Source organism: Nyctibius grandis, chromosome W (assembly GCF_013368605.1).
Source record: "Nyctibius grandis isolate bNycGra1 chromosome W, bNycGra1.pri, whole genome shotgun sequence".
Classification (NCBI taxonomy): Eukaryota; Metazoa; Chordata; class Aves; order Nyctibiiformes; family Nyctibiidae; genus Nyctibius; species Nyctibius grandis.
This window is the reverse complement of record NC_090694.1, coordinates 23,571,208-23,596,926: the sequence shown is the minus strand read 5'-3', so window position 1 is coordinate 23,596,926 and position 25,719 is coordinate 23,571,208. Positions and strand designations below refer to the sequence as shown.

The window sequence follows — 25,719 nt, the reverse complement described above, 5'->3', positions numbered from 1 at the left end:
TTTGCTTCTGATCTAGGGCAGGAGATGTGAGAGATGTACTCTTAGTTCTCACATACTTCCTTTCCTATTCCACGTCTCTGTATGTGTTATAGACCAGTTTGAACACTGTCCCCTCTAGAAGTTGTCTGTACAAGAAACAGCAGCATGGACTGGAAGTCAGGATGTGCTCCTTTCTTTCCAAGAACCAGCACTTTTTCAAGTGTTAGTATTTATCTGTTACCACCTCTGCCAAGCCTTTCGTGCCCCCTTTCTTCCTAACAACAGAGGGCTTGCTCAAGCAGAAGAAATACAGACCCTTCTCTTCACCTCTGCTCCTTTCCCTCCCCTCCTATGCTCCCACAGAGGAGCACTCATCAGTGGGAAGCAGTGTTCTCTTTCTGGTCTTGGAGAAGACAGTATGCTCAGTGCCTCTCTTTCCTTTCTTTTCCCTCCTCTCACCTTGTGTAATGTCGTGAACAGAGATTCACAAAGGTAAAGCCAGGCTTAGGATCGTGTTCCCTTCTCATATCCTTACAGGGGAGTGTCTGACAGTAACACCAGAGGTGTTTTGCCCTGGAGGAGTATTAAAGGTGAATACCTGTAGTAGTGTAAAATCTAGGTAGCATCATGAAAAGTATTTTCTCTGTGTTCTTACTTTAGAGTGTCAAAGTAGCTGAATAGACTTGTGTATTAGAAATGGTCCTTTGAGCGATTTATGTCAGTGATTGCAACGCTTTCAATTTTAAGACAATTTTACTGTTTGACACTTGGTTTTACAAAGCAAGGTGAAATTTCTAATTGCCACATGTAAAATATTCCTGCTTTGTTGTTTTCTTTCAGAGGATTATTTATTTCTATCTCAGACAGAGGCCATATAAGGTCAATTGTGAACAACTGGCCAGAGAATGACGTTAAGGTACTACCACTGTATAATTTTTTTTTCTAGTTGTTATTTAATCTCAGTTGAGCTTCTTAAGATTTGTTGGTATTTGATGGAAATTTGGTGGAAATGCTAAATAATGCATCCTTGGCAGATATTTGACAATGATGGCAAAATATAGCTAAAGAAGACTATATATATATATATATATATATATATATATATATATATATATATATATGAGCAGTGTTTTATCCTAAATAAGAGATTTATGGTTTGAGTAGTGTTACGACCTGGTCGCAACTAGTTCATAAATCCCTTGGAGTAAATTAAGGTGAAACGACACCAAATAACTGGTATGAAATTAAGAACAAGTTATTAATCCAGGGAAAGTGGCATGGTCGTGTCTTGGGTTTCTAAAGGCATTGAGAAAAGGAAAAGGGAAAAGAGAAAGAGGATAGAGGCTATGAGAGAGAGGAAAAGAGAGATCACCACCCTTGGATCCAGCGATGTAAGTTGTCTGTAGAGTTGGTAAGTTGCTTGCAGAGTTGCTCCTCAGGTAAATCGCTTGCAGGATCGGTCCTCAGGTGGCGGGCTGGAGCATGCACCAGCATCCCAAGTGAGAAGGTCTAAATACTTTAGGTCATTTGCATGCGAGATAGGAGAGGGTGGTAACATCCTGTAGTACACATACCCTCCTCCAGCCAGAGTTGTCAAACAAGTTGTTTAAGGCATACAAACTCTGTCCGTCACAAGTAGACAGTGATGATGAGAATTAGACTTGCCAAACTTCTTGTTTTACTTCATTATTCCAGCTTTTGGGGAGTTGTTGGGGGATGCACCTCTGGGTCTTACTGTGTTACATAGCAGTAGGAGAGGTGATCTTGATCTCAGATTAGGACGCAGAAGTGGTAGTTGGAAGGCCCAAATTTTGCCATTAAAACCTGTATGACCCAGTTGGGTCAAGAACCACAAGGGGAGATGAGGTGAATGATACTTACGTGAACTTTTTGATGTCTGAATTTACAAGTGGAAATCATAAACCCGAGTTGCAAGGTGCTGTTCCTCACAGCAGCTGGAATCCTTCCTGCTTAGCTTTCAAGGCTTTGGCAAGTGGATTTCAGGAAAGAAAAAGGAGCATAGCAAATCCTAACATTAAGCATTATTGCTTCAAGTAAAATATTCCTTGTAATCCATTCTTTGTGCAAGCATACCTGAATTTTTGCCTGGAAAAAAACACAACTAGTATTGCTCTAAACTTTATAAATTTCAGTGATCATATATAACTTAACCTGCTTTTGTTTTCAGGCTGTTGTTGTCACTGATGGAGAAAGAATATTGGGTCTTGGAGACCTAGGTGTGTATGGGATGGGAATTCCAGTAGGAAAACTGTGTTTGTATACAGCCTGTGCAGGAATACATCCAGATAAATGCTTGCCTGTGTGCATCGATGTTGGAACTGATAATACAGTGAGTATGACTGAACTTTGCCTGCCATAAGTTATCCTTATGAAAAGTATTTATTTAAGAGTGTTTAGTACTATAAGAGAAGATTTTTATTAGAGCACTTTTATGTAAGATAAAACCAAGTATTTTATGTAAGGGCAAATGATTTGGAATTCACTATACAGTTACATGTCAGTGATTGGAAAATGCCAGTTAATTTGTCAGTGAAATGGTGCATTTGGAAGCAATTTGAATGCTGGAACACTGTAAAATAGACAGTCAGGTTGACCTGACTTGAAGAAGCTGGAAATGTGAATCAGATTTATTAAAGCAGTTTATTGTTCACAGTATTGATTTGTTCCATTTTAAAAGCAGTCATCACTGACCTCAAGTGCCAGCTGAACATTGATATAGACTGGAGGCAGTTACAGTGGCTATATAAATGCAGTATCTTTGGTGTGAAATGTGTTAACTGTGAACTCTGGGAAGTGTATATTGAGGAAGTGATTCATCCTGCTGCTATCTTTGATTTATTCTTTTTCAGACACTCTTAAAAGATCCATTTTATATGGGCCTGTATCAAAAAAGGGATCGCTCACAGGTCTATGATGACCTAATTGATGAATTTATGGAAGCCATTACAGACAGGTATGACACTGAATATGCTGCACAGAAGTATGGCCAAAACTGTTGGCAAAAAACTCTGTAACACCCTGTCCTTGAAACAGTCATTTAAGGAAGAAGGATAGGACTAGAAGTCAAGAGACGTGGCTGTATTTCTGGCTCCGTAGTGATTTTCTCTGTGACCTGGAACATGCTGCTTGTAGTTATCTGTTAAATATGCACAGAACAGAGATGGGACTGTTTTAAACAGTGAAAGGCCTGGGGACATCCTCTTTCCAAAGATAATTATTTGCAGGATTTGCTTTAAAATGATTTTATTTCTTTGTGTGTGTAGTGATAGGAATATTTGCCATGTTCTGTAGGTACGGCCAGAACACACTTATCCAATTTGAAGACTTTGGAAACCACAATGCTTTTCGCTTTTTAAGAAAATACAGAGAGAAATATTGTACCTTCAATGACGATATTCAAGGTATATCCTTTGTTTATGTTCCTTAACGTACATGCAAAAAACTTGCCTAAAACCATAATCTGCCATGTAGATCTGTTCAGCTCTTCTTAGATTTGTTCTGCTTTTACAGGGACAGCTTCAGTGGCCTTGGCAGGACTGCTGGCAGCACAGAAAGTCACTGGTAAACCACTTGCAGAGCAGAAAGTGCTTTTCCTTGGAGCAGGAGAGGTGAGTTCTCTTCAGGGCTCTAGAGCAACAAGAGACTTAACTGTATATTTTCTGGTTCTGCAGGACTTGTGGAGATTCACGTTCTCTGAATTCTGTTGCAGAACGTTTTTATATAAAGCCAGCTGAAATACATTAACAGAAGGGACTACCTGCTTAAAGATGATTATTTGAAAGGTGTTTAACATTGGCAAGGACTCAAGTTTTTCATTTTCTTACATGGACTTAAAAAAAGCATCAGGGACTTGTGTGTAGTTGAAGGGGAATTTACTGTAAAATTATGACTTAGTAAGAAAGGGAGGAAGAACATATGTTAATTTTTATAGCATTGAAGAAAAGTATGCGGTGGTTTTCTTAGCAAGTTAAATCAGTGGCTGTTTGCAGCAGACACTAGTTAGTTACTGGGGCCACAGTGTCAGGACCAGCACCATGCTTCTTGGTGTATCAGCAAAATTGCTTCTATGGTGCTGACAAAATAACTTAATTAACTGAAAATTTCTCCAGCTGGGGAAAGTCCAGATTGCAGTAATTGGCTAGTGTTGTGTTGTTGCCTGAGTGATGAGATCTGCTCTACGCTTCCCTCTACCTTATTTCTTCCACCAGACTTAGCAGCATGTGCAGCGAGCCAAGAGAAGGGACGTGGAGGGAAGCACTGTCAGCATCTGCTTTCTGCCCTCTGTCTGCAAGGCCTTTATCACAGGCAGCAGGAGCAGAAAGGTTCATAAAGCAGTTGGGCACTAAACACTAGGCTGTGGTTTCTTGGCAGGAGGGCTGTGGCACTAACTTGTTCTTACTGTCTGATTGGGCTGCTTTATTGTGGCTGCTGAACTGGTACAACTATGGGGGCACAGTACCCAGAAGAGCTGCCTCTCTGTTTTGCTTGAAGTTGTGACACTGTTGGTGCCAGGAGTCTGCCCCCACCTAGGCAAACATTGCTTGTGTTTCAGAGCTGACTTACTAAATGATTTTTGTGGTGATCTTGAACAGGGTGGTGTTTGTGATGACAAACCTCTTTTGTGACTTGTTAAAAATCAAAATCCTTTTATCCACAAGGCCGCCCTGGGAATTGCAAACCTCATTGTTATGGCTATGATGGAAAGTGGTGTTTCTGCTGAGGAAGCCTACAGGAGAATATGGATGTTTGACAAATATGGTTTACTGGTTCAGGTAGGGGTACACCATGCCTTGAAATACCACAGTACAGATGGCCAGTGCTTTCCATGTCCTCCTCACAAAAAGAATCAACTTTCTCTCTATAGGGCCGAGAACAAAAGGTAGATTCCAATCAAGAACCATTTACGCATCAGGCTCCAGAGCAGATACCAAAGACATTTGTAGAGGGAGTGAATGTACTTCGGCCTTCAGCTATCATTGGTAAGGTTATTTCTGTTTCCGTGTTTCCATCATTCGGTTATTTGCTGCATTTAATTTGCTAACATGGCTTCAAGGAGGTTGGTGACAGTGATCTGCATTTCTGCTGGTGTAAATAAGATGAAAATGTGAGGTCAATTTTCTGCTTGAAAATATACTGAGGTGCAGGTTCTCTCTCAGTGCATCCTCCATTGAAGCTGTGGTGCTCCTTCTGCATCTTGTGTCCTTGTTAACTGCTTTCTCTAGTCCTTCTCTGGCTAGTGTTGGACCTTTCTTTGAAAACCCTGAGCATGTTCTCAGGGACTGCATGGCTACAATGAACTGAAACTGTAATGAAGGGCACTAAGAGTCAGGAAGACAAAAATATAACCTTTTTCCCAGATGCATTCCCTATACCAGCAGCAAGGGAGAGAACAGTCACAAACTTCAGATTTTTTTGCTTTACAGGAATTCCCTAACTTGAGTAAATTTTTTTTTTTTTTTTTTTTCCCCTGAACTTTCTTCCCCCAGTCAGCTTCTTTGGTCAGAATCTGCCAGCAGCATGGCTTGAAGAAGCTGTTCCATACTGCAGATCACCAATACCTGTTAGGTCACTGACATATGTAGGTATTGATTTATAACTGTGGCTGTCTGCAGAGGTCAGATAGGATGACAGGTATTTCCTGGTACAACTCTGCAATTTCCTTTGCACGTGATTTATTTGGAAAATAAAAGGTTTTTGGCTGAGTAGCTACCCTGAAGTTTGTAGCCAGTGTATAAATGTGCACCGTTTTTATGTATTTGTACCTGTGTGAGTGTGGTCAGAAGTACCAGTATCAAGGGAATGTGCATTGCACAGTTAACACCCAGCTAGGATGAATCATCTGTGGAGAACCTGGAGTTCCCACTTGCTTATCCAGGGCAGTGATAAGTGTTCTTTACAGAGATCAATACAAAAAGATCATGTAAAATAGGCTTTTGGAACACATTAATTAGATGTTCCTGTGAAAATGAGGATTTTAAGCAGCCACTAACAGAGCAGTGCCTGGTTTCCATCTCCTGCTGCTAGAAAAACCTGCGATGCTTTGCTCTGAGTGGGAGACTTCAGGGGTCACATGAACTTAACCTACAGTCACTGTCATCTACCCTGAGGCAGTCAAATATTGATTCTATTTTTATGTGTTTCCATTTACTTCAGGAGTTGCAGGAGCTGGGCGGCTCTTCTCTCAGGAGGTGATCAAAGCAATGGCCTCTATCAATGAGCGACCCATAATATTTGCACTAAGTAACCCTACAGTGAAAGCTGAATGCACAGCAGAGGAAGCATATACATTAACAGAGGTATGTAATGTTTAGAAATGTTGACCTGTTGGCACTTCATGATAGAACTGTTTACTGAGTGTGAGAATGCAAGAACTCACATTATTTTATTATTGGACTTACTGACATAATAATATAGATCTTTCTTGTCTTCTGGCAAAAGTAAATGGAGGTGATTTGAAAAGAAGTCTTGATTTTTAAATAATGACATTTTGCAAAGCTTAAAATAGCCTAAATCTTGTTATTACTTTTTAACAGAATGACCGCTAGGTACTGTTTCATAGCTTTGATCAATTAACTGTTCCCAACCACACTTTTTAAATTATTTTTCTTTTTAAAGAAGTGTCTTATGTTAACATTATAATAGATACTAGGTGCAACCTTTAAAATGTAATGGCTGCCATGTTGTGAGTAAAGTCCTTAAAGCAGGTAATGTCCTTGCATCAATCCAGGAATTCTGCTTTGCACTCAGTCATATCCTAGTGTCTGCAGGTCAGAACTCATATCATTAACAGTGACCCATGAAGACCTGTGCTTCCAGTGCAGGAGTCGATGGTGGCCTTCTGTCCTCGTGTTCCCCTCTTGCAACATCTCTGCCTCGTACACTGGCACCACCAAATGTTGAAATGAGTGAACTGAGAATAAACACACCTTGCTCTGCACCGTTACCTCAAAGCCATTACACTGTGGGGTGCTTGGAGGGGGTTGGAGGTTGAGTTTTTGTGTGGTGTGTGGTGTTTTTTTTTTTTTTTATAACACTATCACCAGCACACTCAGACCTTGGTTTTACCTTTAATGAAGCAAGTCTTTTATCTTTCTGCACAACTTTTATATAAAACTAATAATCTTTGAAGAGAGCCTGAGGGGAAGGAGGTGGGGACAAGGGAGCATCAGGCAGACCGGTGAAAAGTCTTCTTTCTTTTCTTTATTTTTTTTTGCTACAATCCCAAATCAAGTGACCCATACATGAAAATGAGTGGGTGGAGATTTTTCCTTGTTTCTTGATGCAAAACTATGAACTCCTTCCTTCCACTGTTAGTGTGGCTCAGTTTCCAGCGCTACAGCCTCAGCGGTGTTAGCTTCACACCAGGAAGGGTAGAACTCCAACATCTTCAGTTGGCACCCAAATTCTTTTCTGTGTTATTGGACCCGTCAGCTTGGAGGGAGCTCTTGCTACAGAGATATGCAGATCCAGAGTGAGCCCTAGACAGGAATAACAGCCTCTGGACAAAATCTAAAACTTAGCTTTTAGTAAATGAGAATGCTTTTAAATGGAGATGGTTTAATATCTCTCTGATATATTGCATTAGCCAAAATAGTGAGTTGGGCAGTGTTTCAGTAGATAAAATTAAATTCAAATATCTTGGATAGAAAGTAAACACGAGTTAGTTATACAGCCAAGCCTTTAGCTGGCATAAGTAAATCTAAAAACTACTGGCATCTCTGATGGCTGCAGGAGGCCAGCAGCACTATTAGAGGGAGAATCAGCCTAATTTTTGCTTGCACTTTGTATAGAATATCAACAGAGCGATAGATGTTTTAAGGGAAGAGGCTCACTTGTTCCCCGTGGCTGTGTGTTGAGACCCAAGGAGTTGGACCTCAGGGTAGTTGTCACTATCAGATGCAGAAGCAAAACAGTGCTGGTTAGATTCAGATGTGGTAACGTCTTCACTGAAGTAGCTGTGTGAGCATAGTGCTATTTAAAAAGTTTGTGCCAAATGGAGAGAGGATCTTTGTTTTTTTCCTGTCTTGGATCCATATGTCCTTTTATTCATGATTTTTCATAAGTTATTATTTATATACACTGGTTATTTGGACAATTAAATATTACTGATTGGTAAATGAACAGGTATAGTTTTGTTTCAGTCCTTATTAATAAATTTTGTAATGTTTCTTGCTCTTTTCTCCATATCTAATGTTTGGTTTCATAATGCTCTTTAGTTCTGTGAAATGTACTCATTTTACCCATAGCTTGCCCTTCAAAATGTATATTTTTCCCTTCAAGATACAGTCATTACCTAGAAAATCCTCTATGACTTTACTTACTTAGTTAAAAACAACAAACAAAGTTTGTCAGGCCATTAGGGATCAGAGCTGTCAGCCCCATGTGTCTCCTGGCTTTGGGAACAGCCTAATCCTGGCTGGTGTGAAATCTTAGGCTAAACTAGTATCATGGTTTAAAGCTGGGCCGCCTATTAAACCTGTGGCAGATGCTCTCTGTTAACCCTCCCCCCCCGCTCCAGAAGGGAAAGGGAAAAGGGAGAGAGACTTACGGGTTGGAAAGTTAAAACAGTTTTAATAAACTATAATGATGAAAAAAAGTATAATAATAATATTGGAATAATCAAATATATACACAAAACCAAGATCGAGCTCCCCCAATGTCGGCCACATCCCCACCGACACTGCAGGGCAGGCTCTGGGAAGGCCCAGGCTGGGCCCAGTGATGGTCGAGAGCTGGATTCAGGGATGCACGGACTGGGATCGGGGGCAGCAGGAAAACGGATAGAGTCCTCTTTGGACACCGGCCATAGCAGAAGGGCGCGAAGGGAGAAGAAAGGGCCAAAGGCTCAAGCAGGACAAGACCCTCGTGATCCCCCCCGCTTTATACTGAGAATGATGTGTATGGGATGGAATACCTTCGTTGGTCAATTTTGGGTCACCTGCCCTGTCTGCTCCTCCCTGCAGGTGTGACCCCCCTTCGGCTCTTCACTCGTAAGCAGTGAGGAATTTAGCAGTAACCTTGGTTTCTCCAAGACTAAGTACAGCAAGAGCCTTTCTGCATAACATCCCTACCGGTGCCTCAGTGATAACTATAAACTTCGAGCGTTATCAGTTCTGGAAGCAGACACTGTCTGCAAAACATGCAGTTAGTTTCACAGAATCACAGAATGTTAGGGATTGGAAGGGACCTCGAAAGATCATCTAGTCCAATCCCCCTCCCGGAGCAGAATTACCTAGATCATGTCACACAGGAACGCGTCCAGGCGGGTTTTGAATGTCTCCAGAGAAGGAGACTCCACAACCTCTCTGGGCAGCCTGTTCCAGTGTTCAGTTACCCTCGCCGTAAAGACGTTTTTCCTCATATTTATGTGGAACCTCCTGTGTTCCAGCTTGCACCTGTTGCCCCTTGTCCTGTCAAGGGATGTCACTGAGAAGAGCCTGGCTCCATCCTCATGACACTTGCCCTTTACATATTTATAAACATTAATGAGGTCACCCCTCAGTCTCCTCTTCTCTAAGCTAAAGAGACCCAGCTCCCTCAGCCTCTCCTCATAAGGGAGATGTTCCACTCCCTTAATCATCTTCGTGGCTCTGCGCTGGACTCTCTCTAGCAGTTCCCTGTCCTTCTTGAACTGAGGGGCCCAGAACTGGACACAATATTCCAGATGCGGCCTCACCAGGGCAGAGTAGAGGGGGAGGAGAACCGCTCTTGACCTGCTAACCACACCCCTTCTAATACACCCCAGGATGCCATTGGCCTTCTTGGCCACAAGGGCACACTGCTGGCTCATGGTCATCCTGCTGTCCACTAGGACCCCCAGGTCCCTTTCCCCTACGCTGGTCTCCAACAGGTCTGCCCCCAACTTGTACTGGTACATGGGGTTGTTCTTGCCCAGATGCAGGACTCTACACTTGCCCTTGTTATATTTCATTAAATTTCTCCCCGCCCAACTCTCCAGCCTGTCTAGGTCTCTCTGAATGGCTGCGCAGCCTTCCAGTGTGTCAGCCACTCCTCCCGGTTTTGTGTCATCAGCAAACTTGCTGACAGTGCACTCTATTCCCTCATCCAAGTCATTAATGAATATATTGAATAGTGCTGGTCCCAGTACCGACCCTTGAGGGACTCTGCTAGACACAGGCCTCCAACTGGACTCTGTCCCATTGACCACCACTCTCTGGCTTCTTTCCTTCAGCCAGTTCACAATCCACCTCACTACCCGATCATCCAGACCACACTTCCTCAGTTTAGCTGTGAGGATGCTGTGGGAGACTGTGTCAAACGCTTTACTGAAATCGAGATAGACCACATCCACAGCTTTACCATCATCTATCCACTGGGTTATGTCCTCATAAAAGGCTATCAAGTTGGTTAAGCATGACTTCCCCTTGGTGAAGCCATGTTGACTGCCCCTAATGATCCCCCTATCCTTGATGTGCCTAGAGACAGCACCAAGGACAAGTTGTTCCATCACCTTTCCAGGGATGGAGGTGAGGCTGACCGGTCTATAGTTACCCGGGTCCTCCTTCTTGCCCTTTTTGAAGACTGGAGTGACATTTGCTTTCCTCCAGTCCTCAGGCACCTCTCCCGTTGCCCACGACTTAGCAAAGATGATGGAGAGTGGCCTAGCAATGATCTCCGCCAGCTCCCTCAGCACCCGCGGGTGCATCCCCTCAGGGCCCATGGATTTATGGATGTCCAGATTGCTTAATTGGTCCCTGACCCAGCCCTCATCTACCAAGACAGATTCCTCCTCTATCCTGACTTCTTCTGGGGCCTCAGGGGTCCAGGGCTCCTCAGGACAGCTTCCAGCAGTATAGACAGAGGCAAAGGTGGCATTCAGTAACTCTGCCTTCTTTTTATCCTCTGTCTCCAGGGCCCCCACCTCATTCATCAGTGGGCCTACATTGCCTCTAGTGTTGGCTTTACCTGCAATGTATTTGAAGAAGCCCTTTCTGTTGTCCTTGACCTCTCTTGCAAGGTTTAATTCCAAGGAGGCCTTAGCTTTCCTAGTTGCCTCCCTACATCCTCTGACAACAGACTTATATTCCTCCCAAGTGGCCAGCCCCTCCTTCCATGATCTGTACACCCTCTTCTTCCACTTGAGTTTGCCCAGCAGTTCCCTGTTTAACCATGCAGGTCTCCTCGTACCCTTCCTTGACTTCCTACCTGCTGGGATGCTCTGATCTTGAGCTCGGAAGTTTCAGAAAGTGCAGTTACTTAGAAGAGACTCAGCTGAAAGTAAAAATCACTGAAAGGAAAATTGGCCTGGTTTAGGCCAAACCAGGACAACTAGGAAGTCAGTAAGGAAACGAAGATATCATCACTAAACTTTTATTCCTTATTCTTTTTCTGCTAGATGGCACCTGTAAAAGCCTGACAATGCTTTAGTGCCCTCTGCCACTGTGTATTGTGTGGGCTTTTGTTGTGTTTTAATTTTCATTGTCTTTTGGTCCTGTCCTCAAATGCAGCCGTATGTTTTGCTCCCTGCACAAAACGGCTCTTGTCATGGGTACACCCTAACATTCAGACATAGTTCCTGAGTCTTTAGCTTCTTTGGTAATTTGTTCTCAAATGTAGTGGCTGGGAAGCCTTAAATATTTTAAAATAATGTTATTAAACCTTTTACTCAAAAGAAAGTAAAGATTTTTTGCTTACAAGGGTTTTACTGTTTGAGGAAAGGGTCATTTATCTGGAGGGTATATTTCACACTCCAAATTCTGGATTTGTTTTAATACTTTGTGCTGATTAAAATCCTTTTCAAAGGAAGGAGAAGCAAACTGCATTATTCACTTCTCTCAGAGCTCTCAGCAATAAAAGTATGATACAGCAGTCTGTCCCTTCACCCTCCCACCCATCAGTAAGTTTTTTACTGTACTTCCATTTCAGTCTTCTTTTGGAAGTGGCCATTACTTAGCTGTCTTTGTACAGTCCCTACGGTGGTGGGTCCTGGCTTGTGGCCATGGTTCCTGATATATGGTTATGGTTATAATAATGGTTAACACACAAGTACTTCATTTTGTGTGTGAGTAGTTCCTCTAAGTCTTTGCTTTCTTAAAGAACAATGAATGATGAAACAAATAGATTGCTCCCTTTCCTTAGAAAGCTGCACAATTCAATGTGTACGCTTGCCTCTTTTGTTTTCCAAATGCTTGCTGCAGAAACATGCAGATGCTTACTGATTCTTGTATCTCTTCCAGGCCCTACTGGAAAGGGTGGGTTTGGTTGTCATTCTGGGATTGTAGGAATTGAGTCAGCAAAGGATTTAAGTACGTGCTTGAATCCAGTTGCATTTAGTAGGGCCGTTTGCCTTTTTGCGTTTGGCTGTGTGCTCAAGTACCTTGCTGACTCAGTCCTAGAGCTGACTGGGAGCTGTAGGACTCTGGTGTCCCTGTATTTCATAATGACTGTATTTCTCCATACTTGGCTCTTTAGAACCTGCCTGACTGTGATTATTCTTCTGTTTAACAGGGCTGTTGCTTGTTTGCCAGTGGCAGTCCCTTTGAGCTGGTGACTCTAAAAAATGGAAGAACCTTCAAACCAGGTCAAGGAAACAATGCTTATATATTTCCAGGTAATAAATAAAATTGTCTTCTTTTAATCTTTAAGACTATTAGCTAGGTACTAAGACTAGGCTATTAGCACCTCTTCTGGGGTTCCCTTGCTTAGCTAGGCACAGTTAGTGAAGCAGTGTGAAGAGGTGTTACCAGTATTTAAAGGTGAGAACTCAATCAGAAGAATGAACAAAAGAAAATCAGTTAAGGATGGATGTTAGGCATGTGCAGCTACATATGCCACATGCACACAGGGAGCTCGCCCACCTGGATATTTCTAAGGAAACAAAAAGGTGTTACTAAAGGTTTTGAAAGCTGCTGCATTGGGGGTTCTTCTGCTTGTTGGGGGGGGGGGGAGAGAAAATAAGTGTAAATACACTCCTCTTGAAGTTATGTCTGCGCAAGTGAGGGTACAAAAGAAGCACTAGGGATATTACTAGAGGAGTTAGAAATCTGTGTTCGGTCGGGGGGTTATGATCTAGTGGCAATTACAGAGACTTGGTGGGACACCTCGCATGACTGGAATGTAGTCATGGATGGCTATGTCCTGTTCAGGAAAGACAGGCCACTAAGGAGAGGTGGTGGAGTTGCTCTTTATGTGAGTGAGCAGCTAGAATGTATTGAGTTCTGTCCAGGGGCGGATCAGGAGCGAGTTGAGAGTTTGTGGGTGCGAATTAAGGGGCAGGCTGGCAGGGGTGATACTGTTGTGGGTGTCTATTACAGGCCACCAGATCAGGATGAGGAGGGTGATGAGGCCTTCTACAGGCAGCTGAGAGCAGTCTCTCAATTACAGGGCCTGGTTGTCATGGGGGATTTCAACTACCCTGATATTTGCTGGGAGGCCTACTCAGCCAGCCATCCTCAGTCCAGGAGGTTCCTCCAGTGCGTTGATGATAACTTTCTGATGCAAATGGTGGATGAGCCAACTAGGAGAGGAGCGCTGCTGGATCTTATCCTTACTAACAAGGAGGGTCTGGTTGAAGAGGTGAAGGTTGAGGGCAGCCTTGGTTGTAGTGACCATGAGATGGTAGAGTTCAGGATCTCATGTGGCAGGAACAGAATATCTAGCAGAATCACAACCCTGGACTTCAAGAGGGCCAACTTTGGCCTTTTCAAGCAATTGCTAGGGGAAATCCCATGGGACAGGGTACTAGAAGGTAAGGGGGCCCAAGATAGTTGGTTAGCATTCAAGGACTGCTTCTTCCGAGCTCAAGATCAGAGCATCCCAGCAGGTAGGAAGTCAAGGAAGGGTACGAGGAGACCTGCATGGTTAAACAGGGAACTGCTGGGCAAACTCAAGTGGAAGAAGAGGGTGTACAGATCATGGAAGGAGGGGCTGGCCACTTGGGAGGAATATAAGTCTGTTGTCAGAGGATGTAGGGAGGCAATGAGGAAAGCTAAGGCCTCCTTGGAATTAAACCTTGCAAGAGAGGTCAAGGACAACAGAAAGGGCTTCTTCGAATACATCGCAGGTAAAACCAACACTAGAGGCAATGTAGGCCCACTGATGAATGAGGTGGGGGCCCTGGAGACAGAGGATAAAAAGAAGGCGGAGTTACTGAATGCCTTCTTTGCCTCTGTCTATACTGCTGGAGGCTGTCCTGAGGAGCCCCGGACCCTTGAGGCCCCAGAAGAAGTCAGGATAGAGGAGGAATCTGCCTTGGTTGATGAGGGCTGGGTCAGGGACCAATTAAGCAATCTGGACATCCATAAATCCATGGGTCCTGATGGGATGCACCTGCGGGTGCTGAGGGAGCTGGTGGAAGTCATTGCTAGGCCACTCTCCATCATCTTTGCTAAGTCATGGGCAACGGGAGAGGTGCCTGAGGACTGGAGGAAAGCAAATGTCACTCCAGTCTTCAAAATGGGCAAGAAGGAGGACCCGGGTAACTATAGACCGGTCAGCCTCACCTCCATCCCTGGAAAGGTGATGGAACAACTTGTCCTTGGTGCTGTCTCTAGGCACATCAAGGATAGGGGGATCATTAGGGGCAGTCAACATGGCTTCACCAAGGGGAAGTCATGCTTAACCAACTTGATAGCCTTTTATGAGGACATAACCCAGTGGATAGATGATGGTAAAGCTGTGGATGTGGTCTATCTCGATTTCAGTAAAGCGTTTGACACGGTCTCCCACAGCATCCTCGCAGCTAAACTGAGGAAGTGTGGTCTGGATGATCGGGTAGTGAGGTGGATTGTGAACTGGCTGAAGGAAAGAAGCCTGAGAGTGGTGGTCAATGGGACAGAGTCCAGTTGGAGGCCTGTGTCTAGCAGAGTCCCTCAAGGGTCGGTACTGGGACCAGCACTATTCAATATATTCATTAATGACTTGGATGAGGGAATAGAGTGCACTGTCAGCAAGTTTGCTGATGACACAAAACCGGGAGGAGTGGCTGACACACTGGAAGGCTGCGCAGCCATTCAGAGAGACCTAGACAGGCTGGAGAGTTGGGCGGGGAGAAATTTAATGAAATATAACAAGGGCAAGTGTAGAGTCCTGCATCTGGGCAAGAACAACCCCATGTACCAGTACAAGTTGGGGGCAGACCTGTTGGAGACCAGCGTAGGGGAAAGGGACTTGGGGGTCCTAGTGGACAGCAGGATGACCATGAGCCAGCAGTGTGCCCTTGTGGCCAAGAAGGCCAATGGCATCCTGGGGTGTATTAGAAGGGGTGTGGTTAGCAGGTCAAGAGAGGTTCTCCTCCCCCTCTACTCTGCCCTGGTGAGGCCGCATCTGGAGTATTGTGTCCAGTTCTGGGCCCCTCAGTTCAAGAAGGACAGGGAACTGCTAGAGAGAGTCCAGCGCAGAGCCACGAAGATGATTAAGGGAGTGGAACATCTCCCTTATGAGGAGAGGCTGAGGGAGCTGGGTCTCTTTAGCTTAGAGAAGAGGAGACTGAGGGGTGACCTCATTAATGTTTATAAATATGTAAAGGGCAAGTGTCATGAGGATGGAGCCAGGCTCTTCTCAGTGACATCCCTTGACAGGACAAGGGGCAACAGGTGCAAGCTGGAACACAGGAGGTTCCACTTAAATATGAGGAAAAACGTCTTTACGGTGAGGGTGACGGAACACTGGAACAGGCTGCCCAGAGAGGTTGTGGAGTCTCCTTCTCTGGAGACATTCAAAACCCGCCTGGACGCGTTCCTGTGTGATATGGTCTAGGCAATCCTGCTCCGGCAGGGGGATTGGACTAGATGATCTTTCGAGGTCCCTTCCAATCCCTAACATTCTGTGATTCTGTGATACTCTGCCTTCCCCTTTCTCTCCCTCTCCTCCTCAAGCTGCTAAGCTCCAACCCCTTGTCAAAAGCCCCCTATTGTGGTATATGACTAGCACACATGGTAATAGTTGCGCAAATTTGTGTAGAAAGTGATGGGAATATTTAAAAATAGCATTCTAGATGACTTGCAGCTTCTCATCAGCAGGCTGCGTATTTTAAAATGATGTGGCCCTAATTGGCAATAATTTTATTGTAGGCGTGGCTCTTGCTGTAATCCTCAGCAGTGTTCGACATATTAGTGATAAGGTTTTCCTGGAGGCTGCTAAGGTAAGTGTGGAAGCAGAGTAGGCTGTGGCTTCTGACACGATGGTGGGTGACACGATGGGCAATTTCTCAAATCTTGCTGAAACTCTATGGTTTCCTGTTTGTTTTCTGTTGGTTTTATCCCTCCCCAATGGAAAAAAAAAATTGATTTTGATCAAACAAAATTGTGAAAAATACCAGTTTCCATTGCAAAGTTAATTTTTTAATCTAGAAACCAAACACCCAAATAGGAAATCTGTCCATGTGCAAATTGCCTCCCAGCCCTGTAGGTCTGGCAGCAGGCCTGCCTCCTCCTCCCGCCCCGCTGTGGGTTCCACGGCTGGTGGTGTGGTCAGGGATGCACATGGCCCTGGGGCTCCCATCCTCTCCTGCCTTTCCACTCTGGAGCAGGAGCACCTACCACATCGGAGTAACCACTGAATCAATGGCCATACACATGGGCAGTCCTGCAGGCATGTTGCACTCTTAGAACTTCCATGGTTATGGGTAGTTCAGCCTCCAAAAAAAAAAAAAAAAAAGATCTTAGTTTGCTAAATGCTTACAAGCAGAATTTGCTGATGTGGGCAGTGGGCACAGATTGCAGAGTTGATCTTTGAGGATTTTGAGATTTTGACTGTCTTATTCGAGTGCTTTGGGAGCACTCTAGTTGTAAGAACCCTGCAACTTGTTTCTCTTGGGTGTTTTAGTGTGTTGTTGATCCTATTTGGGATGCAGTAAATAATAGAACTTGTTTGGTTTTCGAACTCAGGCATTGGCAGAACAGTTGACCGATGAAGAACTTGCACAAGGAAGACTTTATCCTCCACTGTCTAATATCAGGGAAGTTTCTATTTATATTGCTGTCAAGGTAAGTATGAAGCATAAAAGTGGACTCTACTAAAATGTTTTATGTGTACATTAATGTCCTGGTTTGGCCTAAACCAGACCGATTTTCCTTTCAGTGATTTTTACTTTCAGCTAAGTCTCCTCTAACTAACTGCATGTTTTTGCAGACAGTGTCTGCTTCCAGGACTGATAATGCTCGAAGTTTGTAGTTATCACTGAGGCACTGGTAGGGATGTTGTGCAGAAAGGCTCTTGCTGTACTTATTCTTGAGAGAAACCAAGGTCACTGCTGAATTCCTCATTGCTTACGAGTGAAGAGCCGAAGGGGGGGGTCGCAGCTGCAGTGGGGAGCAGACAGGGCAGGTGACCCAAAATTGACCAACGAGGGTATTCCATCCCATACACGTCATTCTCGGTATAAAGTGGGGGGATCACGAGGGTCTCGCCGCTTTTCTGCTATGGCCGGTGTCCAGGGAGGACTCCGTCTGTTTTCCTGCTGCCCCCGATCCCGATCCGTGCGTTCCTGAATCCAGCTCTCGACCATCGCTAGGCCCAGGCTGGGCCTTCCCGGAGCCTGCCCTGCAGTGCCGGTGGTGACGTGGCTGACTTCAGGGGAGCTCAATCTTGGTTTTGTATATATATTTGTATATATTTGATTATTTTTATTATTATTATTATACTTTTTTTTCATTATTATAGTTTATTAAAACTGTTTTAATTTTCCAACCCAGAAGTCTCTCTCCCTTTTCCCTTTCCCTTTCCCTCTGGGGGGAGGGGGGGGGATAACAGAGGGCATCTGCCGCAGGTTTAATCGCCAGCCCAGCTTTAAACCGTGACAGATTTATTGGCGCCCAACGTGGGGCTCGAGAGAAGCTCCGACAGGTTGCTCTGATAAGTCGAATCCCTTGAATAAGTCGAATCCTGTTGAATTGCACAGTATGACCCTTGAACACTAGATGCTTGGGCACAAAATACCCAGTTCTTTGTGCCTTTAATAAGAGCCACTTATAAAAATTTTGAGTTTGTTGGACACTTCAGTTTGGCAGTGATGATGGGCCAAAATTCTGCTCCTTTGATTTCTGAAATGAAGTTTTCAGTTCCCTGGTAAGGCATTCAGGAATTGTGAAAAGATTTTGGTGTTTGTCTTTGTCCAGTTTGTGAGTCCTAAACATATTGCAGTGGAAGCGTGGCTGTTACGTGAATGTAGTAAAAGGCACAAACTGCATGGTGATTTAACTTTTCAGGTTATGGAATTTTTGTACGCAAACAACATGGCTTTCCATTACCCTGAACCTGCAGACAAGAACCGTTACATTCGATCAAAGGTTTGGACCTACGAATACGAATCCTTCATGCCAGATGTGTATGACTGGCCTGAATCGAAGGTTCACTGATGCATCAGAAGATCGCACTCCTCAGGCAGTATCTTCTACTCTGCAGGGATCCCTTTTTCAGACAAATTTAAATCATGATCTTTGAGTCCTGTAATTTATTTTCTCTCATTTTGTTGTCTTTTTTTTCCCCTTCTACCCTGTTTTTCACTTGATGTAGATTTCTCCCCACTCTCCCAAGTACCTGATAAACTGTATGGATGATGGCATCTGTCACAGGAATGAGAGAGCTCTCCAAAATTAATTTAAATAATGATATTGTATTTCTAGCTTAGAGCCAGCACCACACTAAAGAATTCCATTAATGATGTTTTAGCTACGTGCGTTTGATGAAAAACTATAGCCCTCTCATCACTGCTGATTTCCAGAATGATTAATTTCTGCTTTTAATAATCAGTCTTCTGATTGTCCTAGTGTTGTCACACTGCATTATCTGTGACATCACCAAAGAGCATTTGTCAAAAAAAAAAAAGACAGCTTAAGACAAATTTAACAGTCTAATGGGCTTTCTGTTCTGTCTGATGTTTAAAGATGCCCATGTCCAGACTTCCTTGTGACATCGGCTGCTCTGTTTCTTTGAATGTGCTTTGAGGAGCAGCATGGTGTGCACCTGTGGAATCTGCAGCAATGGTTGTATCCAGTGTTTTCATCGTGTGAAATCTGTTATCAGGCAAAATGTGAACTAGTTAAAATTGTTCATGGAAAGCCTGATAATAATATTAATCACTTAATAGCTTTTAAAAACAAAACTATGCTGTTGCATAATAAATTCTATCACATAAAGGCAGGATCTGCAGTAATCTACGGAAATCTTTGAGAGATTTTTACAAGATTTTCTGCAGTGGACTCCAAGGTGATGTACCAAAGGATTTTTGTTTCATTTGTTAATTTTTTTCAACGTTCTGTTTCTTTGAAGCTGAATTGTTTTCTCCCTTGCATCCCCTTGTTCTCACAAAAAGACTTGTGTGTGATGTTTTCATGACATCACTGACTCAAAAACTCCTAAGTGGACTCACTTGCCACTTTGAACAAACCCCGCCCCGGGCAGCTGCTGAAGCTGAAACACAAAGTGTTACAGGCAGCTAATGATGCACACATTTACAGGAGTTTGACTGAATTTCTTGTGGTCTCAGTCCAGTATACTCAGTTCAGTTTGTACACAGTGAATATGGGACTCGAAAGATTTAATGCTTAGAAGCTTTAAGTTGATCACTTCATCTTCCTCACTCCGTTTACAGATTTAATTTATCAGGGGTTTTGTGCGAAAACAAACATTGAGAGTTGAATTTTTCCTTGCAATGAACAGTACTGCACATTTGATACAGATACCACAATGTGCATTCCTTTCCTTTTTGTTCATATCGGGTTTGAGTGCCCTCCATTACTTTGTGATAGCAGGCAAGGACACACAGTGATAGTTACAGTCTGACGTCTCTGAATCTGATCTCTGTAACAAGAACAATGGTATGTCAGGAACAAATAAAGATAACGTGTTGTTCCATAGTTTTGCTGCATCAAGGCAGAAAAAGGACAAAAATAGATAAATATATAGATGTAAAAGGGCTATACTGGCAAACTTGAAGCAGGGATCCAAAGAGATGAAGTAAAGCTTGCTCAGGATTTATCCATGGCAAGCACCTCTCTCATATCCTCATTTATACTGGAAAATGCCGTCTCTGCAGAATTGGCCCAAAACAGAACAGGGAAAATAGCCTCTGTACCTCCTTAGACATAGTCTCTGTCACTTGCTACCTAGTATCTGATTTTAAAATTATGTCCATGTATTAGATAAAAAGAAGAGTAAACTTTGGGAAGGCTTTACCTAAGTGAGGAAAGAAGACTGACTATATAAACACAGAAAGTAGTGATGTGGGGAAAAGTCTGCATATTCAAACTGTGGTAGAGTGCTGTCTGGCGGGGCTCGAAATGCTACATTGCCAAGTTGGGCGATGTACATTGGTTTGCAACTTGTATATGTAAGTATATGTACAAAAAAGACCAACACACACCTATGATGTTTTTACAAAGAATGCTTTTTTCATCTATTTTTGCTATGCCTGGTTTTTATTGTATTTAAATTTGTGGTCTTACTGAGAAATTATTTATTTAGTGTACAAATTATTTTTACTTTCTGAAAATTCAGCTCTAGCTGAAGCCTGTTGCAGTGTTCTCAGTGGAGTTCTGCATTGTCGGATTCAAGTATATTTGGAACACACTTCCTCACTTCTGCCAATATACTAATTAGGCAGATGATTAACTAAAATATCCCATGCACTGATCTTGTGTCCCAGCTGAGAATGATCATGGAGGCAGGGCAATTGATCCGTAAATATAACTCTGTCATACAAAATAAAGATCTTCATTCATCTATTCAGCCTGATTATTTGTTTTTCAGGCAAGAAGTGCAGTCATGGTTCATAATCAGCGGGCATTGATAGTACTCAGGAAAACCTGGCGCTGGGGAAAATAGCGTTACCTGTGCGTAGCAGGAGCCTTGCTTTGGGCAAGAGTGGTTTGGGTTCCCAAAGGGAGCTCCCGCACAGGGAATTCACAGTGGCTGCTGTCGAGCCGAGGAAAGATGCCTGTTTTGTGAAGTGCAGTCCTTTCCCTTCCTGGCATGGGTTCCCTGCTGTCTTTAAGCAGATGCCAAGAGGATTTGTTCAGAACTGGCCAGTGGTGGGTTTTTCCCAAATACAAATGTTCCTGCCTAATTTTTCTGGAAATACCACTACACAGGTGAGGAAAAACCAGTCTTGAATGGACTTGGAGTCTCCAGTTACAATACAGCCCTGCCATGATGGGGCTGCAGGTGTGTCGGAGCTCTAGGGTAGAGAAGGCCTGTGTCTCTCTAACCTGTCCCAGTTACGGCAGCTAAGCGGTACCAGTTAGACTACTTCTATGCATACGCACCTATGGACATTGTTTAATCAGGTTCTGTGGATCATCTATAGTTTGCAATATAGACATGGCGGAATTTTAATGTATAGCCATTGTTTTCCATCAGCAACAGGTAACATGTCAGCTCACAAAGTTTTAAGTGCATTTCACTCTCCCTTTCAGCTTTTTCAGTTATTCTTTTTTTTTTATAAAATATACAGATTCATCCTCAGTTTTGTGTATTATTCAGATCTAATTAATCTTTGAATTAATTATAACTGCTAATCTTGCCGCTTTAGTAAGGAACCACAGTATCCTTTTTTGTATTCTACTTAACCGGATTTTTTCTATTTGCTGGCTCATTCAAAAACATTTACTGATCTTTATCGTAACGCCATTCTCGTACGCAAAGGGAAAAAGTTGTCACCAGGATGCATTTTGTATGCTACATAGCATAAGTTAAGATTACACTGTTCTTTACAGAAAATATATGACCTAAAGGATGACTAGTGTTCTAGCTCTTTACACAGCCCTGGTGACTTTTGCCCTCTGAATGGTGTAGAAGTCTTGTCTTTCATGTCTCTTCTGTGAGGATACTATTCTGGATGTACAGAACACTTTGGAGAGGATCAGAAACTCCCACTGAGGTCAGTAGCTCAGTCTTTTCCAGGACTGGTCCGAGACTTGCTTCCCTAAAACCAAGAAGAGCAGGACTGAGCCTCTTGGCAGCAATATATAGAAATATCTAGGGGAGGAGAAGAAAGGTAGCTAAGGGAGTGCAGGCTTTTTTTATTAAATGTGTGTTCTCGTTCAAAGATGTTACAAAGGTTTGTATGTTCCCGAAGAGCGTGACCGCGTGCCAAGAATTGACATGTAGAGGAAAGATATTAAGACTGATCATCTTCAAATCTATCAGTAGCAAAAGGAAGAACAGGGAAAGTGTGGGCCCTCTGCTGAATGAGTGGCAGCCCTGATAACAGAGGATGCAGAGAAGGCAGAGCTGCTGCATACCTTCTTTGCTTCGGTCTTTAATCCTAAGACTAGCCCTTGTGATCTCCAGACCTTGGATGTAGGAGAGGAAGACTCTCCACTAGTCAGTGAAGACTGGGTTAGTGATCAGTTACGGAAATTGAATACACACAAGTCCATGGGCTCTGATGAGATGCACCCAAGAGTGTTGAGAGAACTGGCTCAGGGTGTTGCTCTACCGCTCTCCATCATTTTCACAAGATCGTGGCAAACAGGAGAGGTGCCTGAGGACTGGAGGAAAGCCAATGTCACTCCAGTCTTCAAAAAAGGCAAGAAGGAAGATCCAGCAAGCTACAGACCAGTCAGCCTCACCTCCATCCCTGGAAAAATGATGGAGCGGCTCATTCTGGAGGTCATCTCTAAGCACATGGAAGAGAAGAAGGTTATCAGGAGTAGTCAGCATGGATTTACCAAGGGGAAATCATGCTTGACTAACCTGATAGCATTCTCTGATGTCGTGACTGAATGGGTAGATGCAGGGAGACCAGTGGATGTAGTCTACCTTGACCTTAGCAAGGCTTTTGACACAGTTTCCCATGACATCCTCGTGAGCAAGCTCAGGAAGTGTGAGGCAGAAGAACAGACAGTGAGATGGATTAAGAACTGGCTACACAATAGAGTCCAAAGAGTGGTAATCAATGGTGCCAAGTCCAGCTGGAGACCTGTAACTAGTGGAGTCCCCCAAGGATCAGTGCTGGGTCCAGTCCTGTTCAACATCTTCATCAACGACCTTGATGAAGGGACAGAGTGTCTTCTCAGCAAGTTTGCTGATGATACGAAGCTGGGAGGTTTGGCTGATACACCTGAAGGCTGTGCGGCTGTTCAGCGTGATTTGGACAGACTGGAGAGCTGGGCAAAGAGGAACCTAATGAGGTTCAACAAGAATAAGTGCAGAGTCCTGCACCTGGGAAGGAGTAATAAAATGCACCAGTACAGGTGAGGAGGCGATCTGCTAGAGAGCAGCTCCGTGGAGAAAGGCCTTGGAGTCCTGGTGGACAACAAGTTATCCATGGGACAGCAATGTGCCCTTGTGGCCAACAAGGCCAAGGGTATCCTGGGGTGCATTAAGAAGAGTGTGTCCAGCAGATCGAGGGAGGTCCTCCTCCCCCTCTACTCTACCCTGGTGAGACCTCACCTGGAGTATTGCATTCAGTTCTGGGCTCCCCAGTTCAAGAGGGACAGAGATCTACTGGAGAGAGTCCAACAGAGGGCTATGAGGATGATTAAGGGACTGGAACACCTGCCTTATGAGGACAGGTTGAGAGACCTGGGGCTTTTTAGTCTGGAGAAGAGAAGACTGAGAGGGGATCTCATTAATGTGTATAAATATATGAGGGCTGGGTGTCAAGAGGAAAGGGGCAATCTCTTTTCATTTGTGCCCTGCGATAGGACAAGGGGCAACGGATGCAAGCTCGAGCACAGGAAATTCAACCTCAACATGAGGAAGAACTTCTTTACTGTAAGGGTTACAGAGCACTGGAACAGGCTCCCCAGAGAGGTTGTGGAGTCTCCTTCTCTGGAGACTTTCAAGACCCGTCTGGATGTGTTCCTGTGTAACCTGCCCTAGATTGGTCCTGCTCTGGCAGAGGGGTTGGACTTGATGATCTCAGAGGTTCCTTCCAACCCCTAACATTCTATGATTCTATGAAGATGTTGCGCCTGATAGATTTTAAAGCTAACATGTGACTTCTCACATAAGTTCTTGGTTATGTTTGTGAGCGGTGATGTTTCATGATGTTGTGTTTGTTTTCAAGCCTAAAATGAAGCGACACTTCACATGCAGATTGGTGTTTAATAGGTTTCCTGTGGTAGGTGTGTGTCTTTGTACTGTTTGTACTTTGTACTGTTTTGCAGGAGGGGGTAAAGTAACCCTTTGTCACAATCCTCTAGTAACTGTAAAGATAAATGATACACCTTCTAGTTTCTCATTAGCGGCCCTGTTTAGTGACTACTCTAGTAGGGGAGTGGGAATCACTATTGGACAGCTACAACTGAATTTTAGTTCAGCTGGCTCCGGGCCTGAGTAAATCAAAGTTGTCTTCTTTCATTTGCTCTGGGTCTTCTTGACTTCAGAGGTGCAGATTTGAGCACCTCTGTCATCAGATAAAGGTATCTACAAGACTCTCGGATGGGACTGTAAGAACAGTACAGTTTGGGCTCCTGTTCTGTCTCAGCTATAAGTGCTATTCCTGACTTTAAGAAAACCACTGTCGTTTTTGGACTCTTTTTAAGATGATGCGTACTGCTATCCTGTTTCATAACAGCCATACATAATAGGCAGGGACTGGTGTTACATTGAATACTGGAGCAAGGAGAAAATCTAGAGCAAAGCTCTAATTGAACCCACTTGACAGCTGAATTTGAGCCATGTAACTCAGTTGTCGCTGGTGAAGGGACATCTAATTCTGTACGGATCTACCTTGACCTACCTACCTACTCCCGAAATACACATTACTGTGGTATCGGAAAGCCTGCAGATGTTCTGGGTGAACTGCGAGGAAAAATCAGCATGCTTTAGACCTCTGCTTTCTGCCATCGCTTCCCGAATTGCAGCACTTGGTGAGGATGCAACTTACTCGTGCCTCCTCCGGAGGAACATGTGCTGTTAACAGCTAGACGGTATGTGAAGAATCCGGTACCTGGTGGCATGGTGGACCATGGCTACAGCTGATGTAAAAAGCCGTCTCACATCAGACATTGTGCTTGAGGCGCAGGAACCCTGTGGTGTGCGCTTATATTCCCCCGACACAAAATGGGCACTGGATTGAACTGAACTCTCCAAGTACCTTTGACTTTGACCTATCCATCCTTTAAGTAGTTCCTTTCTAATGAAAATGGAAATAAAAATACTTTTAGGATTACACAAACATAGTAAGATGGCCAGTTTGTCAAGAAATAAAATGTCAATTTACATTTATTTCTATCTTAAACATCTACTGTACACAAATAAACATAAGTCTACTGGAGTGCTTGTGAGAACAGTTTTAGCCTAATCTGTCTGGGGTTGACTTTACCTGGGAGGCTCATTGCTCAGCTGAAACTAAAATTGTATTTAAATGTGAATGGATTTTTTTTTTTTCTCCTCCTTTATAATGTTGTAACTCTTATTGAAATGTGTGTTCTGGTCTTCTATTTTCTTAGTAAAATGCATTCCCTTTGCCTAAATTACATTTGATTTTGTTTATTCTGAAAAAAATAACGCTTGCCCTATACAGAATCTCTATGCCATCGCCTAAATCACCGATGTTATCATTTTCCTTTTGTCCCTTGCAAATGTTCAGCAAACAAAACAGGTACTAAGCTAGAGGTAGAGCAATTAAAATTTTATGTCAAAACTCTTTTTCTAGAGCACCTGCCTGTTTGACAGCACTTTATAAAGAACCTCTTTAAAGGGAGTTGGGGATCTACGTCCCTATTCTCACAGACACCACAAAGGCCGAGTCTGACCGCGGCCTGTGCACGCCCCCCCTCCCCGGCAGGGCCGGCTCCCTCCCGCCGC

At 43.7% G+C, this 25,719-nt stretch overlaps 1 protein-coding gene across 9 annotated transcripts in view; it reads left to right on the top strand.

Moving 5' to 3' along the window:
- Window positions 1–20,684, top strand: part of LOC137675699 (NAD-dependent malic enzyme, mitochondrial-like) — a 46,594-nt gene extending 25,910 nt beyond the window's left edge. For 2 of the 9 annotated variants that reach the window (XM_068421883.1, XM_068421884.1), the window contains exons 5-16: window positions 820–895; window positions 2,168–2,329; window positions 2,850–2,953; window positions 3,292–3,401; window positions 3,511–3,608; window positions 4,659–4,772; window positions 4,865–4,979; window positions 6,154–6,296; window positions 12,469–12,571; window positions 16,032–16,102; window positions 16,848–16,946; window positions 18,168–20,684. In XM_068421883.1, the coding sequence (XP_068277984.1) occupies window positions 820–895; window positions 2,168–2,329; window positions 2,850–2,953; window positions 3,292–3,401; window positions 3,511–3,608; window positions 4,659–4,772; window positions 4,865–4,979; window positions 6,154–6,296; window positions 12,469–12,571; window positions 16,032–16,102; window positions 16,848–16,946; window positions 18,168–18,317 (1,345 nt within the window). In that variant the 3' untranslated portion in view covers window positions 18,318–20,684. Of the gene's footprint in view, window positions 1–819; window positions 896–2,167; window positions 2,330–2,849; window positions 2,954–3,291; window positions 3,402–3,510; window positions 3,609–4,658; window positions 4,773–4,864; window positions 4,980–6,153; window positions 6,297–12,468; window positions 12,572–16,031; window positions 16,103–16,847; window positions 16,947–17,346; window positions 17,629–18,167 lie in introns of those variants that run through there. The other 7 variants (XM_068421885.1, XM_068421886.1, XR_011049974.1 and 4 more) reach the window with 7 other exon arrangements.
- The last annotated feature ends 5,035 nt before the right edge of the window (window positions 20,685–25,719 follow it).